The 18,750-nt window shown below is 35.0% G+C and overlaps 2 protein-coding genes across 2 annotated transcripts; both read left to right on the forward strand.

Moving 5' to 3' along the window:
* The first annotated feature begins 15,812 nt into the window (after positions 1-15,812).
* On the forward strand, positions 15,813-17,338 carry LOC133031500 (uncharacterized). Its single transcript, XM_061105015.1, has 2 exons — positions 15,813-16,276; positions 16,739-17,338. Exons 1-2 carry the CDS (start codon positions 16,250-16,252, stop codon positions 17,336-17,338), a joined length of 627 nt encoding a protein of 208 aa, XP_060960998.1. The 5' UTR covers positions 15,813-16,249.
* Positions 17,339-18,746, forward strand: LOC133031501 (uncharacterized). Its single transcript, XM_061105016.1, has 4 exons — positions 17,339-17,912; positions 18,029-18,106; positions 18,468-18,600; positions 18,704-18,746. The coding sequence occupies exons 1-4, from the start codon at positions 17,339-17,341 to the stop codon at positions 18,744-18,746; spliced, it is 828 nt and encodes a 275-aa protein (XP_060960999.1).
* Positions 18,747-18,750: the final 4 nt, after the last annotated feature.

Genomic DNA, 18,750 nt, shown 5'->3' on the forward strand with positions numbered 1-18,750 from the left:
CATGTCGTTTTGACGAGCTATTTGCACCTCAACATTACTTGCTTTGGAAACGAGCTCATTGAAAGTTTCAGGTTCTATGGAGCATAAGTAAACTGCTATCTCAGGAATGAGATTTTGCCTACACAATTGAACTGCAGATAGCTCAGATAATTTTTCTGGACATTGAAGTCGAACACTTCTCCATCTAGCAATAAATTATTGACAGATTTATCTGTTGTTTGCTTAGTTTCAGCTAAGTCACTAAGAGTGACTTCCCTTATTGAGCTTACAAACTGAGCAATGAAGGCTATTTGCATGTCATCCCATGTGATTATCGATCCTGGTGGTAATTGCATATACCAAGTGAATGCCACCCCTTTAAGCGATTGTACTAATTGTCTTATGAGTAATGGATCAGACTGAGTAGATTCACCACATGCCGAGACAAAGTACGCCAGATGTTCTTTGGGGGACCCATTTATCCCATCAAACTTTTCAAATTGTAAGTTTATGTAATTTGGGGGATATGGAACATAATCATAATGGGACGGGTATGGTTTATGGTATCCAAGAATGGGAATATTTGTTGTTTCATAACACTCTCGAATGCTTTCCATGATTAGTGCTTTCAATTCCTGATGAGGTATTGAAGTTGATGGTGTAGGCTCTTTTGAACAAGGTTGCATTGGCAAAGTTATTGACACTTGCCCCTGTTCCACTTGTTTTTGCTTACTTAAACTAGCTTGTTTAGCTAATTGTGTTGTAAGATATTCAACTTCAGCGTCTTTCTCCGCCAACTTTCTTTGCAACTCTTCAATTGGTTCTTCCAAACTCATCGTTCCAATAACAAACACTGACATACTGTTAGATTCAATGTTGTTACATCTCACTGACTTCCTTGGGAAAGTCTTCTCATGATTTGTAGATGGAACATTGCGATATGAGTCACTAGAACATTTAATGAAGCTTTTGGATTGAACTGCTAAGAAATTGTGGCACTTATAAGCTAAACATTTTCGTACAGGATGTAGTTTTGAGCATACTACTTGTCTCATGTACTGTTTTGGCTTATTCCTTAATGCCCCAGTTATAGCAGTGGTGGTTCTTATGGTATTTAGACCATGAAGACATTCCCACCTTCCTTCTTCTTTTTCTTTTGAAGTCCATTCATTTATGCCATTAGAAAATGTGTACGAGTTCAACTGTGAAAAGTTAAACCCAGTACTTGCATCATTTCTTGTGGACTTCGGCTTTGATGTAAATCCCTTAGTAGGATTACCTTGAAACAATGAGATGTTTCTCACAAGGTTTGACTCAATTCCTTCTATATTTACCTTAAAAGGTTTTCTAGAAATAACCGGTTTTGCCCCAGCATATTTGGTGTATGACCCAGTCGTACTACTATTTAGTAGCTTTGTGCAAAGTGATTAGGTAGGATCTTTAGTAGTCTTTTGTACTGAGAAATCTAGACCATTAGCTTCCTCCTTTGTTGAGTTTACCATGCAAAAACTGACATCAACCAGGTGGATTGGAACAGAACCGATCATTATTTGAGTTAGGCCTTGTTGCTTAACCTTTGTGGTTCCAATATGAATGCAGCTAGATTTTGTTGACTTTGTTTGGATGGACTCCAAAGACTTGGGTATTGCAATAGCCTTTGATACTTGAGCAACTCCTCTCTTAATGGATTTGTCATTGCTCTTCTTTCGGCCTTTGGCGGCTTTCCCTTTTAAAGCCTTCGTGGTTGATGAGCTTTCATGACCTTCATTTCTCTAGGAACATCAATTTGTGTATAGGTTCCAATAGAAAATGTCATGAGAAAATCATCTTTCTTCTTTTGCCCCAAGTTGGTGTGCGCATGTGCAAGCTTGTGGAAAAGTACTGTTACTTTCGGTGCCATTATTTTTCTCTGTAAAATAGCACACCTAATTACAAAAGTGTCATTTTTTAATTCTCAACGTAATTAGAGATGAAAAGGAGAATGAGTCTCACCGGGCGTGCCAAAAATTATGTTAAGCAAAAATTTCACATTTAGAATATTAAAAATAAATGCAAAACACAATTTCACCTATGCTAAATTCATAGCATAAGAGTTTATTAATTTAAGTTCGACCCATCCAAGATTATAAGAATAATCTCTTAATTACAATCCTTTCATATAAAGGAAATACCCTTTGATTCCAATTACGATGATATTAAATAATTAAAATAATTTGGGAAAATTTTGGGGTAAATTTGGAATTACAGCTGAACTCAGTCGATTTAATTAACCGAGCTGCCTACATACCTTCTTTGTGAAGGATCAAGCCACTTGTAGTTCAGAATACGGTATTTTGGAATTTGGATATAAGGATTCCGGTAGATGACCACTTTCAGGAATCCTTTGCTATTTAAAAATTTAGGAAAATTCCTAGGTGGATGACCTTTTATGGAATTTTAAAATTTGTATTTTTATACCATTTTGTGGTATCGGCGACTGCACTTAGTCTTAGCAACTAAGTTGCCTACGTATCCTTTATAGGAATCAAGTCAAACGTAGTTCCAATAGCATTAAAAGATTTTGTATCTTCGATAACTTTGATATTTGAGGTAAATAACCTCGTTTGAGATTTTTGAGGTAGATGACCTCATTTGGGATTTGATGAGGTGAATGACCTCATTTGAGATTTTGAGGATTTGTGATTGTACTTAATCTTAGCAATTAGGTTGCCTACGTACCCAAAATGGGATCAAATCGAACGTAGTTCATAGAGTCTTAAAAGATTTTGTATCTTTGATAACTTTGTGGAGAATTAACTCGCTTTCATATTTTGAGGTAAATGACCTCATTTGGGATTTTTGAGGTAGATGACCTCATTTGAATTTTGCTGAGGTGAATGACCTCTTTGAGAATTTTAGAAATTGCGATTGTACCTAATTTTAGCAATTAGATTGCCTACGTATCCTTTTGAAAGGAATCAAATCGAACGTAGTTCATACAATCTTTGTGAAAGTTAATTCACTTTGCCATTTTGAGGTGAATGACCTCATTTAGCATTTTGAGAGAAGAGAACGTCACTTGAGATTTTTTGAGGTAAAAGACCTCATTTGAGAATTTTGAGGTGAATGACCTCATTTGGGATTTGATGAGGTTAATGACCTCATTTGGAATTTAGAGGATTTGTGATTGTACCTAATCTTAGCAATTAGGTTGCCTACGTACCCAAAATGGGATCAAAGCGAACGTAGTTCATAGTTTCTTCTTGTATCTTGTGATCATGTATTCTTTGGAGACATGGAGTTCATTTTAAAAGAAAACTCATTTTTAATCTCACACCAATAAATTTAGAGACCTCTTGAATTACAATTCTATTTTGATGAGAATTGTAAAATAATTCAAACTTACTTGACTTGGTGTCTTTAACTATGAAAGTAATTTGAATAGTGGCAGTAGAGAAAAATTTGTTTTGACAAAGATATGTATTATTTTGCTATATCTTGTCATATATTTGATACTGGAAACTTGCTTTTAATTTCTCTTTCATTAAATTAATTGTACATTTTTTTTGGTTCACAGTACACCTTAATTTTTCTTAGCCACAGTAAATAGTACAATACTAATATATATATATATATATATATATATACAAATAAGTATATATATAGTATGTGTAGGTTAGTCTTAAATTCAGTATCATAATTTTCACACATATTGATACAAATATCTATATATGTATATTTAAGAATATTTTTATTTAAGGAAATATATTTCTATTTAAAGAAATAAATTTCTATTTAAGGAAATAAATAAATAATTGATTTTCTGATAAATGAATATTTTATATTCATTGAATCTGGACAAAATCAATTATTTAATATTCTATATATGGTCAGATTTCTATATTCATTACCTGATTTGATTTCCTGAATTAATTGTCAAAACATTCTGACAATTAATGTGGCGCAGATACTGATGGAGTATCTCACCTATAAATATAGGGTCTCGGTCCCTGAGCTCCTCACCCATTCTGTTCATAACAGCAAATTCCATCTAAAGAGAGTTGAGAGAGCGAGGAAGCCCGATTACCCACATCAACCAGTTTCCTTTGCAGATCAAAGCTTATGTGGGTTTGAAGCTCAAGAATCAATGGCTGGAGGTATTTCGATCCTTATTCATTGTGTATATATGTTTGATTTAATTTCGCAATTTATACATAAATATATATGTTTCAGTTTATACATATAAATTGTCTAACAGTTGGTATCAGAGCGGATTATATATCTCTGCCTTGATTTATTTTGAGTTTTATATATATATATATACTTTTACGGGGTTATTCATTTATAATATAAATTATATATATTTTATATATATACTTTCATATTATATAATCCCGATTATATATATATACATTCATACTCAATTCTTTTTTATACATATATATATTCATATTTATATTCATCTTCATATGTATATATACATATATATATATTTATATTCATATACATCTTCATATATAAATATATACGTATATGATCGGTTCTTAATTTATATATATATTCATATTCATATAATTCTGATCATATATATATTTTAATTCAATCTACATATATACATATATATTCATATTTTAATTTTGTTTATATATATTATATATATATACGTAAGTATTGTTGTATATTTATACGTATATATATATTTTTTATATATACTTTTATTGCATGAAATTTTATGTAATACTCTCTTCCATACATTAATGATGATTTTATGCAGTATATATTGTATACGAGTATATATATACATGAAAGTTTTATGCTTCGGTCCGTATTTTTTCCGTTTTCATTTTTGGTATTTATTTTGAATTCTATATGCATTACTATATTCATAAGATATTATAGATCGATTTTGTGCATCAAAATAATTTTAATACCTTAAAATCTGAAAACTTTACTGGAAAAATCCATTCGGACCCGAGAACACCTTTTGAAATTAAAGTATACATTTTGCGTGTTTTCGATGCTTGAAATCAACATACATCTCTTAATTTTTTCATTTAGATCATTTTGGAATTGATTTCATGATTTTTGGAAGTTTAAGGAAAATATGTCGTTTTTTAGGGCAGATTTTTCAACAAAAAAAAAAAGGAAAATTAAGAAAAATTTAAGAAAATTCCGAAATTTTATTATTTTGATTTATTTTCGGAATTTTATTTTATTTCCTTATTTTTGTTGATTTAGTCAATTAAATTACATTTTTTTAAACTTTCCATTCTTATTTAACATATGTCTTCATATATTATATGTTATTTAGTAATAAATTATTATGAAAATTTTTTAATTTGGTAAATTAATTATATGCTTTATTTTTACATGTAATTACAATAATTGTGATATTTTAAGAATGTGAATATTTAATTATTCTACAATTAAGTGCGTAATTATTATTTTTATTTACCAATTAAGTAATTTATTGATTAAATTAATTGATAATCTGCCATTAAGTATATTTTTTTTAATTTTGCATTTAATTCATTTCATATAATTAATTGTACTAATTTGTATATTTATCTTATTTATACAAATTAATTATTAGTATAAATATTTAAGATATTATATGGTCATAAATGCATAATTAATTATATATTATGGAATTAAGCATTTAATTTATTATTATACAATAATTGTATTAATTTGTATTTATTTGGCAAACTTATTTTTAATACAATTAATTTTGATTTGTATGATTTAAATGTTATACATAAATTCCTTTTATAGTGCTAGATATATTTAGAAATATTCAAACATTAAGATAGGTTGAATATTTTATATAGCACATTAAGTTTCATAAAACTTCATAAAATTATTCATAAAACTTCCTAAAATGAATAAAATATGAATAAAATGTAAGTAATTTTGTGGTTTGACATAAGAAAACATGAACTTGGGGCAAATGCTCATATCTAGAACGGTTTTTAATGATCTTCGGACGACCACACTAGGAGCACTAATCTCAGTGATTGTCTATTATGTTAATAACGAAATTACTTTTAGGTAGAGCCCAATACCTAATGTCAAAGTGAAAATATAATTTTATATAATTAGGGAGTAGCCACAGCATCCTTATTTGTATAAAATTATATATTAATTAAAATTCACCTTAATGGACATAACTTGTAATTAATTATATAGGTATAATAATTTTACCCCACAAGGATTTTATTATATTTGTATAATTAATTAGGATAATATGTTAAATTAAATTCTCTTAATTTACCCCACAGGGAGTTATGGGGATTTAATTTAATAGTGTTATCACAAATTTAATTAAAGATAGATAATGTTGCCCCTGATTTTGCCCAATATACGTGGACCAACCGGACAGGGACACGTGGATCAAGCAATTCACAATATTTGCTAAGTCTTTTATGCCACAAGGTAACGTCCTGGACATAGGTCCCGGAGAAGGCACATGGAGCTTAAGGTGCTCTCGAAGGCTCACACAACGCTAAGGCATCTCCGCGAGGTGTCAGGCTTCTCCTGAGCAATCAAGTCGCATTAAATGCCGCATGGGAGGAAGCGTGTTGGAACTGCAACACGCAATAAAGTCTGACGGCACAACCTCCAACCAGCAGCGCCACAGTAATGATCATTTAAGTCTAGCGACGGCTACACACTGAAGAGTCACGTCAATCAAAAGGCAATAAGGACATTCCACATAAAAACCCTACAGCACCTAGGGATTTGACCATGCATTACCCATGGTATATTCATTGAGAATACCCAACTTTATGGATACTTACAGATACACCTGTAAGGACAATTCTAGGGATTACCCCACCAAAAACACTATAAATACCCCCTCAAAGCTCATTTAATGGGATCGAGAATCTTGGGCTGCATATGAGCAAGTAGAGTAAATACTCACCAAGAACATTCTCGGTATTTATAAGGGTGAAATTCTCCCAAGTAGAATCTCTGTATTAAATACATCCATAAATAACAAAGACTCGTGGACTAAGGCTCATTAACGCCCCAACCACGTAAAAATCCTTCTCTCACTTTCTTACAGCTCGATAATTCTGTAGTATTTTATTAGTTGCCGAAAATCTCGGTCCACATTTTGGTGCTTTCATTGAGAGCTGAAGAAAACTACTATAAACAAACATTTGACTTCACAAGCATGGTGGAGACAAGAAGTACTCGTCAGCCTCGTCCTCTGGAAGACGCTCAAGACCCAAACGAGGAAGATGTAGCCTCAAGAGCAGCAGAGGAGTCCGAGGAAGAAGAAGAAATAGTCCCCGATGACGACCACGAGGGAAACCTCGACGAGTATGCCTACGACGAAGGTAGTTACTCAGAACTGGTGCTTCTCAGACAAAAAGCTATCGATCACGAAGCCGAGATCGAAGCTCAGAAAGCACAAAACCAGAAAATGCAGGAAGTGATGCTGGCCATGCAAAAAGCCATGGAAGCAGCTGGCATTCACGTGCACCCCAAGGCAATGACCGCTGGACCCGACAAGGAGCCAGCGACGTCTTCGCCTAATTCCCAGCAGCAGAAATCTAGGGAGCCTAGCCCTATAAGGTACCCCGCTGAAGGGAATCAAACAAAAAACCCTACTTCTACCCCAGGGCGAAAGAAAAAGGTGCAGGATCCGCGAAAGGTCCGCTCAGATTTCCCTAAAGGGAAAGGTCCGCAGAGGGGCAAGCCCCAAAAAGGGAGCCTTGGCCCTCAAGATCAAGGGGACCGAAAAAGCGTTTCCGTACACCAAGAACCCGGGGGTAGAGGAAGAAGAGGACAGAGATGTCCTCCCGTTGATCTGAGAAATCAAATCAATGGGAACCAAGGTGATCTCCGGGATCACCTTGACCAAAAAAGATACGGACCCGTGGTCTCCTCGGGTACGTTGAATGAAGGAATTATGGCGGAACTCGCCATACTTCGAAAAGACATTGCCCGAGTCTCCCGGAGGCAGAAGGGAGACGACTCCGACTCGGACAGCGAGGATCGAGAGCCATGTGCTAAGCACATCCTAGAGGCAGAGCTCCCAAAGAACTTCAAGATGCTCGAAATGGCAGCTTATACCGGGAACTCCGATCCTAGTGACCACCTGTCACGGTTCAACCGTGTCATGACGGTCATGAGGGTCAGCAATGACGCGAAATGTCTGTGCTTCCCACTTACTCTAAGTGGGTCCGCGGAGGAATGGTTCAAAAAACTGGAACCAGGATCCGTGGCCTGTTGGAACAAGCTACAGACCAACTTTCGGAGACAGTTTGTCGCCGCAAGAAAGGTCAATCTGGAGGTCAGTGCCTTGACTAATATCAAGCAACTGCCCACCGAGACCTTGAAGAATTACATCAAGAGGTTCCAAGAGGAAGCCTCGAAAACCAAGAAGGTTGATGACGGACAACAGCTTGCACTTCTCCAAGCAGGCATCCGTACCGGGACTCCTTTCTGGAATGAGTTGCAGCAAGAAGGAGCTGCTAGCCTCCAGGACTTCCAGAAGAGAGTCCAAAAATATATCAACCTCGAAGAAGCCCAAATCGTGGCTTATGGAGGCTACTATCCCACCGGAGTATCAGGGTATATGCCCGGAGTGTCGCCCCTGCACCGCCCCGACCGCAACTCCACAAACAAGTGGCATACAATTCTCTGCTACCCCAAGGGTATAGCCAGGGCCACGCCTTGGCACCAGCATCATCTCATTTTGGCAACCCGTCCGTAGTGAATGGGGAAGCTCCTTCACACTCTGCCCCGGCTGTTAGCCTGACAGGCCCTTCCCAGGGCTCAAGGAGTAAAAGGTCCTCCAAAGGCAGCACCCGGACGGGAGAGAAGCGCCAGAAGAAGGGGTACACCCCCCAATATACTCAATACACGGAGTTTTCGGACTCCCAAGAGCGTGTGTACTTTGCTACTAGGCAAAATACACACTACCGGAGGCCACAACCGCTGTACAAAGATAGCTCCCGGAGAGATCCGAGCAAAAGATGCGAGTACCATAACGACATTGGTCATAGCACCAATGAATGTAAGAATCTCAAGGACGAGATCGAAAATCTAATCCGATTGGGCCACCTCTATGAGTGGATCAAGAACAGGTTGCCCAACCTCAATCCGGGTCAGGTGACCGTGGGTACGCCTCAGGGAACACCGGGGGGTACAGCAGGGGTATTGGCTCCAGCTGCTCCCACGGGCGACGCCCAGCATATCCCCGGTCTGCCACCCCGGCCTAATGGAAGGGTAGCCATGATCTCCGTGTTGGAAATTATTTTACCAGGATCTTAGATCTACTCACAAGTATGTTTATTAACATCCTAAATAAGAACTTTCTAAAACGATAAATTAAACACATATAAAGTTTAAGAAACCTTACATTGGTTGCAGCGGAATAATATGACTCCTTCCGTTCAGATATCTAGCCCTTGATTCCTTTCTGTAGCAGAGCATTATCAATATCTGAACCTGGATCTCTTTCTCTGAATCTTTGATGCTGAATCTCCTTTGCTGATGATCTTTCTTCACGATCTTCCTCACTATGATTGAGGTATCACTTGCTGTGTGTGGGCACTACTCATACACTAAGGATTTCGAAATTCTAAGGAAGAAGAAGAGAGAGAGTGGTCAGCTAAAGATAGGGAGAGAGAAGGCTCAGTTTTTCTGAATAGAAAAAGTCAGAAGAAAAGTATGTTTTTCCTGAAGCCTTCACTATCTATTTATAGCATTCCACTAGGGTTATATTTGAATTATATGGCATTAAAATAATGAAAAAATCAATTTAAAATATACATATAGGTGGCCGGCCATACATAAGTGGATTGGGCCTTGGGCTTTGCAATTTTGCAATTTTAACACCTTTTGTATCTGATTTTCTCAAAAATGCCAATTTCCTAATTCAAACATTTAAATGCCAATTCTAACTATTTAATAACTATAAATAATTATTAAATAATATTGTCATTTATTATATTTATTAATTGAACCATACAAAGTATCATAATTAACAAATATGCCCCTATAAACTCTTTCTTTACAATTTCGCCCTTACTTAGTGAAAAATTCACAAATAGACATAGTCTAATTTGAGAATTATAATTGATTAATCAAAACCAATTACATGAGTCTTACAAGCAATATTATCTCAACTAGTGGGGGGACCATGGGTCTATATAACCGAGCTTCCAATAAGTAGATCAAGAATTTAGCACTAAAATTCACTAACTTATTAATTCTTCGTTGAATCCACGCATAGAACTTAGAATTGCACTCTCAGTTATATAGAATGCTCTATATGTTCCACCATATAGACACATCATTAGTTATCCATTGTTATAATCCTAATGTGATCAATGATCCTCTATATGAATGATCTACACTGTAAAGGGATTAAATTACCGTTACACCCTACAATGTATTTATTCCTTAAAACACTTGACCCCGTATAAATGATATTTCAGCTTATGTGAAATGAGTACTCCACCATTTATGTTCGTTTGGTCAAGCTCGAAGGAGATCATCCTTTGCTTACTATTCGCCAGATAGAAGCTATAGATTCCATGTTTATGATAGCGCTCCCACTCAATTGCACTACCGTGTTCCCAAAAAGTACGTATCACCCTGACCAAAAGGTAGGCTTAACTAACAATTCAAGGAATACGAATAGCCTTTCAAGATTGAGCCTAATCATAACAGGATTAAGATCATTTGATCTAGGATCAACTAGGCGATATTGACTTGAATAGATTTTACGGTAAGTTTAATTAAATCTAAGTCAAAGTTCAATATCGGTCCCTTCCGATGCATACTCCATGCATCCAACCTGAGCTTTACTTTAACCAATGCTCTGGAAAGAACATAGCACTTCTCCAAATGCAAGTAAACTCTGTTGTAGATTATCATATCAGTAAAACCCTATGTCTGATAAATCTAGGAAACTTTATTCACATAGTCATGTTTACTTTCCAATGTGTCGACGGCACAATAAACAGGATCAAGTATGTGAAAAGGGTTTCAGATGAATTTATACATTATGTACATATAATCATGAAATAAATCATGTGAACCATGCAACATTAAATGTTATTTCTGATCTATATTAATAAGTAAATCTGATTATATTGAAATGAGTTTTATTTAGGGCATAAAACCCAACAAACTCCCACTTGCACTAATATAAAACAAAAAGTGCGTTTCAAATAATCTCAACACCTTGATATACAAATCAAGTGTAGTAGTAGTAAACTCCTCGTAATAGGATCTGAAAGGTTGAATTAACCACAACCTTTTCTCCACCATTACTCTTCCTTTAATCACAAAATCATTGATAATGTGAAATTCCTCTCTATATGTCTACTCTCTTGGGATACTGGATTCTATGTTTTTGGCAACTACTTTTGGTTAATCAGGAAAATAACACTAGTAGTTTAAGGCAATTTGGAATGGTGCCAAAAATGTATAGAACTTTCCTTAGACTGAATAAGTACCTTTCCTGCAACTTTAACATTCAGTCTCTCTCTGGTAGACCTAGAGACTTCAGATAGGTTTTTACACTTCTCCAAAATCACTATTCCACCCCCAGAGTAACCACCATCTTATCAGAAAGATTTACTAGCACAAAGGCAAATTTCGAAATCTGATATGGTGTAGTCTAAGAGTTTTAAACACACCCTTATAGACTAACATATAGTTCCTCTTCTTAATCTTAAAATTTACTTGATTGTCTTCCAATGTTCTTCTCCTGGATTAATCTAATACCTACTCATTACTCCCACTCAACAGCAGGTGTCTGGTCTAAGCCATACAAAAGCATATCTAAGACCTCTCACTGTTGATATAAGAAATTCTTTCATGGCTTTATCTTTTCTGGAATAGTTAAAACTTTTCCTTAGATAAATAAAATCTATACCTTAGAAGTTGTGAAGCTTCTATAGATTGCCATTAGAAAGAAAATGCTTCAGCATCTTACTAAAGTAAGTTGCTTGCATTAGAGTAAGTAATTACCAGGTATACCACAAGCCATAGATTTAGATAAACTCAAACCTATAATACTAGGAACAGGAAGTTTTGTTAAGTCCATTGAATGGACTTATAAACGTAAATTTCCTTTTATGTCCTTGTAATAGAAAACTTAAGGTTACTCCATGTGAATGGATTAAACCATAGTTCTATTGGCTTTTCTTCTTAGTTTCTTATCTTGACAATCCATTACTTGTTTAAACTCACAATGGATTTTAATCACTAGTGTCTCCCAAGTCATAAGAAGGTGAGTTCCTAGAAACTCTCCCACTACGACGAGGTACCGTGAATTATGTCGAAGAAAACTAAATGGTATTGATCTCCTCGGTTGTGACAAGACAACAGAGGTAGTGGGATCATCATATGTTATATAAGATGATAGAACACTTTTGGAATCAAGAAAAAATATCTCCTTTATTTTCTACTTGTTTTCAGACTTAGTCATTTTCTTAGAAAAGTAGTATTTGTTTGAACAAACACTTTCTTATCTATTGACAATGGGATGGTCCACCCCTAATCACTTAGAATAGCTAAGAAACCATGGTTAACAGTTCTAGCTTTTCTTAAGATTTTGATTAGGTCATCCATGAATCTAGTAATGATTTACATTAAGTATACAACCATTACATCATTCTGAAATTGTATTACCATAGAAGGGTTTAGGCAACGACTAGTAACTAATCATCAACATGAAACTCGAAATTTCTGGGGAGGTAAGTTTGGATATAATTCAAAAATCAATTTAATGATCTTTGAACTGCATATCTACTAACTATTTCTCCACCCCTATCAGTTCGCAAGATCTTTAACCACTTACCTTAATGGTTTTAACCATTGCTAGAAATTAATGAAATTTTTCAAACATTTCAAATTTCTTTGCTAAAAGGTATAATCTAGAGTGATCGTTTTAAGAATACAACGAAAAACTCATATCCACCCCTGAATGTACATCCATCTGCGAATGAGATGAACTACTTTCAGTGGATATAGGCATATTAACCCTTTGCAGAGATTGATCTTGTCAAATCCACTATGAACAAGATACAAATGCCATAGATTAAGAAAAATGTGGTTGTGTCGTTTTGATGACTTAGGTATAGTTACATCAAAGAGTTCTTAGAATACTGCAAGTGGATCCTGGTCACAGAATACCTAACTCATATTCCATACAGTTTTAATCCATTAATAAAAGATGGATATTAAACACTTGAGAAAGTGTAACTGTATTGTATTCTGGAATTAGAAATATAAGAAAATTTCTGTTTGGATTCTAAAATTAAAGTCAAAGACTTAAATTCAACCAAATATAATGAGTAATTCTTTCTTGGACCAGCACTACTAATATAACTCTAAGTCTGATTTGCCCATACAAGTAGGAGATTTCTAAGATTGAGGATTTATATCAATTGGGAATAGAATTTCGGGATTATAATCATAAGCGTCATTTAATTTCTTAAGAGAAAATATAATGACATGAAATGATTTATAGACCATTCATCCAATGATATATTATGGAGCTAATTCGAAATGAATAGGCGAGGACGTCGCCGGTTCCCCGTCGAGCCCAGCGGCCATTGCCTTGGGATGCACGTGAATACCAGCAGCCTCCATGGCTTTCTGCATGGCTAACATCACTTCCTGCATTTTTTGATTTTGCGCTTTCTGAGCTTCGATCTCAGCTTCATGATCGATAGCTTTTTGTCTAAGGAGCACCAACTCTGAGTAACTTCTTCCGTCGTAGGCATACTCGTCGAGGTTTTCCTCGTAGTTCTCGTCGGGAACTACTTCTTCTTCTTCTTCCCCGGACTCCTCTGCTGCTCTTGAGGCTACATCTTCCTCATTTGGATCTTGAGCATCTTCCAGAGGGCGAGGGTGACGTGTACTTCTTGTCTCCACCATTGTTGTGGAGTCAAATGCTTGTTATGTAGTAGCTTTCCTCAGCTCTCAATGAAAGCACCAAAATGTTGACCGAGATTTTCGGCAACTATTAAAATATGATTATAATAAAGAGCTGTAAGAAAGTGAGATGAAGGTTTTTTACGTGGTTGGGGCGTTAATGAGCCTTAGTCCACGAGTCTCTGTTATTAATGGATGTATTTAATACAGATTCCACACTTGAGAGAATGTCTTTTTCTTAAATACAGAGAATGTTCTTGGTGAGTATTTTCTCTTCTTGCTCCTTTGCAAACCAAGATTCTCGACCCCATTAAATGAGCTTTGAGGGGGTATTTATAGTGTTTTGGTGGGGTAATCCCTAGAATTGTTCTTACACATGTATCTGTAAGTATCCATAAAGTTGGGCATTTCCAATGGATATACCATGGGCGATGCATGGTCAAATCCCTAGGCGCTGTAGGGTTTTTATGAAGAATGTCCTTTTTGCCTTGTGATTGACGTGACTCTTCGCAGAGTAGCCGTCGCTAGACTCAAATGATCATTACTGTAGCGCTGCTGTTTGGGGGTTGTGCCGTCAGACTTTATGGCGTGTTACAGTCCCAACACGCTTCCTCCCATGCAGCATTAAATGCGACTTGATTGCTCGGGAGAGACCTGACATATCCCGGAGAGCCTTCACGCTATACAAGCTTCCTGGAGTACCTTGTACTCCGGGTGCCTCCTCCGGGACCCATGCTAACAGCGCTTCCTTGTGACGCACAAAGACTTAGCAAATATTTACAAGTTATCTGATCCACGTGTCCCCTCTCGACTGGTCCACGTATTTTGGGCGAATTCAGGAGCAACCGTTTCTTTGTTAAAATTAATATTAAGTATATTTATATGTTTATAGGTTTATCTATTTTCTCTTAGATCAATCATGCTCATATAGCAAAAAAATCATACTCATATAGACATATTATTTTCATTTTGTAATTTAGATCTTCTTAGTCATTATTTAGTTCACTTAAATCTTTTCCGATTATGCTAACTGAAGTTTTGTTTCTTTTAGGTACTCTATTACAAAGATCTGTGTTACATGTATTATTTATTTTTGACTATGAGGAGATGGATTTCTTTATTGGAAACATATAGCGTGATAAATTATTGTTCATATATTGAATAATTATTTTTGATTAATGAGATTCATATATATACCTGTATATATTGAATTCTTTATTCAAATAATTATTTTTTATTTTTACGTGATTATTTATTGTTCATATATCTAGAACCCTATTTGATTAAAGTTAAGATTATAAGATTAATTAATTTGTGATTTCTTCCTATACAAGTAATAATAATCTCACTTAGCATAAAATTTATTTTTGACTATGAGGAGATGGATTTCTTTATTGGAAACATATAGCGTGATAAATTATTGTTCATATATTGAATAATTATTTTTGATTAATGAGATTCATATATATACACCGTATATATTGAATTCTTTATTCAAATAATTATTTTTTATTTTTACGTGATTATTTATTGTTCATATATCTAGAACCCTATTTGATTAAAGTTAAGATTATAAGATTAATTAATTTGTGATTTCTTCCTATACAAGTAATAATAATCTCACTTAGCATAAAATTTATTTTTGACTATGAGGAGATGGATTTCTTTATTGGAAACATATAGCGTGATAAATTATTGTTCATATATTGAATAATTATTTTTGATTAATGAGATTCATATATATACCTGTATATATTGAATTCTTTATTCAAATAATTATTTTTTATTTTTACGTGATTATTTATTGTTCATATATCTAGAACCCTATTTGATTAAAGTTAAGATTATAAGATTAATTAATTTGTGATTTCTTCCTATACAAGTAATAATAATCTCACTTAGCATAAAATTTAGTGTACGTGCCTCGCACGTAACTTTTTAGAGATTTTTTCTATTATAGACCAAAAATAGATGAAATTTACATTTATGGCCCTAAAAAAGGAAATAAACAAAAGTGGAAACTAAAAAGTTGGTAATTACAAAAATACCGGCTGAGAAAACGGAAACCACCATTCTCAACCATTTTTCTTCGTGACCAGCCGCAGCTTCTTCTTGACCCAACGATCCAACCCCAACAACCCAATCTCAACCATTTTTCTTCCAAATCCAGCAAAATCAAAATCTAAAAAAATGTAGAACTCCTAGGAAACCAGCTGAATCCCGAAAATCCAAAATCAAAAACGAAAAGGGAAAAAAAAAACCAGGAAACCTCCATTGATGTACAAAAAAAACTCAAAAACAACAATCATTGAACAAAGAAATCGCGATCAGAGGAGAAGAACCGAGTAGAAGGAGAGCTGGAAATCAAAGAAACTCACCCATGATTGAATCAGAAGGACAATTGAAGGTAAACAAATTTTTTCATGAACGTGGAAAAAAAATTTTAGTGTAGATGAATAGAAATTTGATATTAATTGATGAAAACCGGATTAAATTGAAAAAATAATGAAATATTGATGAATCTGAGAAAAAAACAACAACGGTTTGCATGAAAATAAACATTAAGGCATATAAATAGTTGCTACAGTGTTTTATTCTGAAACTGTTGTTTACAAGTTGTTTTACAGTGGAATAATAGTTGTTTGGGATCTAGAAACTGGAAAATATGAATCTACTGTTATTAATTGGTGATCAGTTTTGAAATAGTTGTTTGATAGTTGATTTAACCTATATAAATAGTCGGCCAGCTGAAAGTGTTAGATGCATAAGTTATTGTTGGAAAGAGTTGTTTATTGGTTGTTTTGGCAGATTAAAATAGTTGTTTGCAACTACAAAAACTGAACCAAGTAAATAATTTACATTATTTCAGGAAACGGAACCATTACAAATATTGGTGCAGAGCAATGGGCATTGGGATGACAAAAAAAACTATGTTGATTATGAATCAAGTGGAGAATTAATTTCGACCAAGTGCACTTTTGAGGAACTAATGAGAATAATGATGGAAGAACTCCAATGCAACCATGAATCAACACAACTACAACTGAAATATCAACTGAAGGAAGGAGGCCAACCACTACAAATCAAGGATGACAAAAGTCTGTTGTTCTACATAAAGCTATTAACGAAGGAGGTTGATTTCACAAGGTACCCATTGTGTGTGAACAAAACCAGTAACACGGCACCACCTAACCAAACAATGGTGTGGAACAATATGATCATGGAATCGTATGAGAACAACGCAGCACAGGAAGACTTGCAGCAACCTGGAAACAACACGGCAACAACTTCCAAGCAACAACTATCTGCGCAGACGATGGGATCTGGTGAAGTTGATGCATTTTTCCTAGAAACAGTAACAGTGTCATCAGAATCAACCATACAACAACCAGACAACAACAGAGAAAAAACTACAGCAGTAGATGAAGATTTTGACTTCACCGACTACGCAAAGCTTGTGGCTGCATAAATGGTACAGCAACTAGAAAACAACCAGGAAGAAGAAGAGGAAGTGGACAACACAGAAATGATGATCATCAATGACAAACGACATGAAACAATAGAGAAGGGGCAAATTTACAAGGACAAAGAAACATTGATAAGTACACTATGCTACTTTGCAATCAAGAAGACATTTCAATACAAAGTAGTGAAATCTTGCACAAAAGAATACAACATAGTGTGTTTGGACACAAACTGCAAATGGAGTTTAAAGGCTACAAAAAATGGAAACACAGAAACATTCATAATAAGGAGCTACGAAGAAGAACACACATGTGCAGTTACAATAAGATTTGGAGATCAACGACAAGCTACATCAAAGTTGATAGCAGACTTTGTAAAACCAAAATTCTTGAACCTGAAAACAAAGTGCAGCCCTGCAGACATAAAGACAGAAATGAAAGACAAATACGGAATAAAGATGAATTACATGAAAGCATGGCGTAGTAAAGAGCGAGCACAAACCCAGCTACATGGAAATGCTAAAGAGTCGTACAATCTCTTGCCTAGATACCTGTACATGCTACAGAAAACAAATCCAGGTAAAAAAAATTTAAAAATTTTACTTTGATAATATTTGTGGAAAAACAGTTGTTTTTGAGTTGTTATTTCGTTGAGTACATGTTGTTTGAAACAATCCTGTTTGATTAAAATTCAGGAACATTAATAGACATAGAGAAAGATGATGATGACAGTTTCAAATATGCATTTGTTGCATTGAATGCTGCTATAAAAGGTTGGCCACAACCGCAAACCAATCATCGTGGTAGACGGTACATTCCTAAAGGCCGCGTATGGAGGCACGTTGCTCACTGCCAACACACAAGATGCAGAATCTAAAATTTTTCCACTAGCATACTGCATAGTTGATTCTGAGAACGATAAATCGTGGGAGTGGTTCTTAAAAAAAATAAGAGAAGCATTCGGGGTTCGAGAATGTCAATGCCTAATATCAGACAGACATGAAAGCATCATCAAAGCAACTAGGAAAGTGTTCCCTGAAATAACACATGGCTACTGCATCTTCCACCTCTTGTCGAACCTCAAAACAAAATTCAAGAAAAATGCAAAGCATTTCAGAGTGCCATTCTTTGCAGCTGCAAAAGCTTACACAGAAATGGAGTTTGAATTCCATATGAGGGAGCTAGACAACTTGGATAAGCGCATAAGACCGTACCTGGAGAAAATTGGCCATGAAAAATGGTCAAGGTATCATTCAGAAAACAACAGGTGAAAACTAATAAGGAGGATAAAATTAATGATATGTTCACCTATTTATAGCGTTGTATTTGCGTTGTTTTTGCGTTGCGTTTGCGTTTTTTTCCAAAAGTAGAACTATGACAGAAACTGTCCAAATTGTAGGTACTCTACCATGACATC

This window comes from Cannabis sativa, chromosome 9 (genome assembly GCF_029168945.1).
Source record: "Cannabis sativa cultivar Pink pepper isolate KNU-18-1 chromosome 9, ASM2916894v1, whole genome shotgun sequence".
Lineage (NCBI taxonomy): Eukaryota > Viridiplantae > Streptophyta > Magnoliopsida > Rosales > Cannabaceae > Cannabis > Cannabis sativa.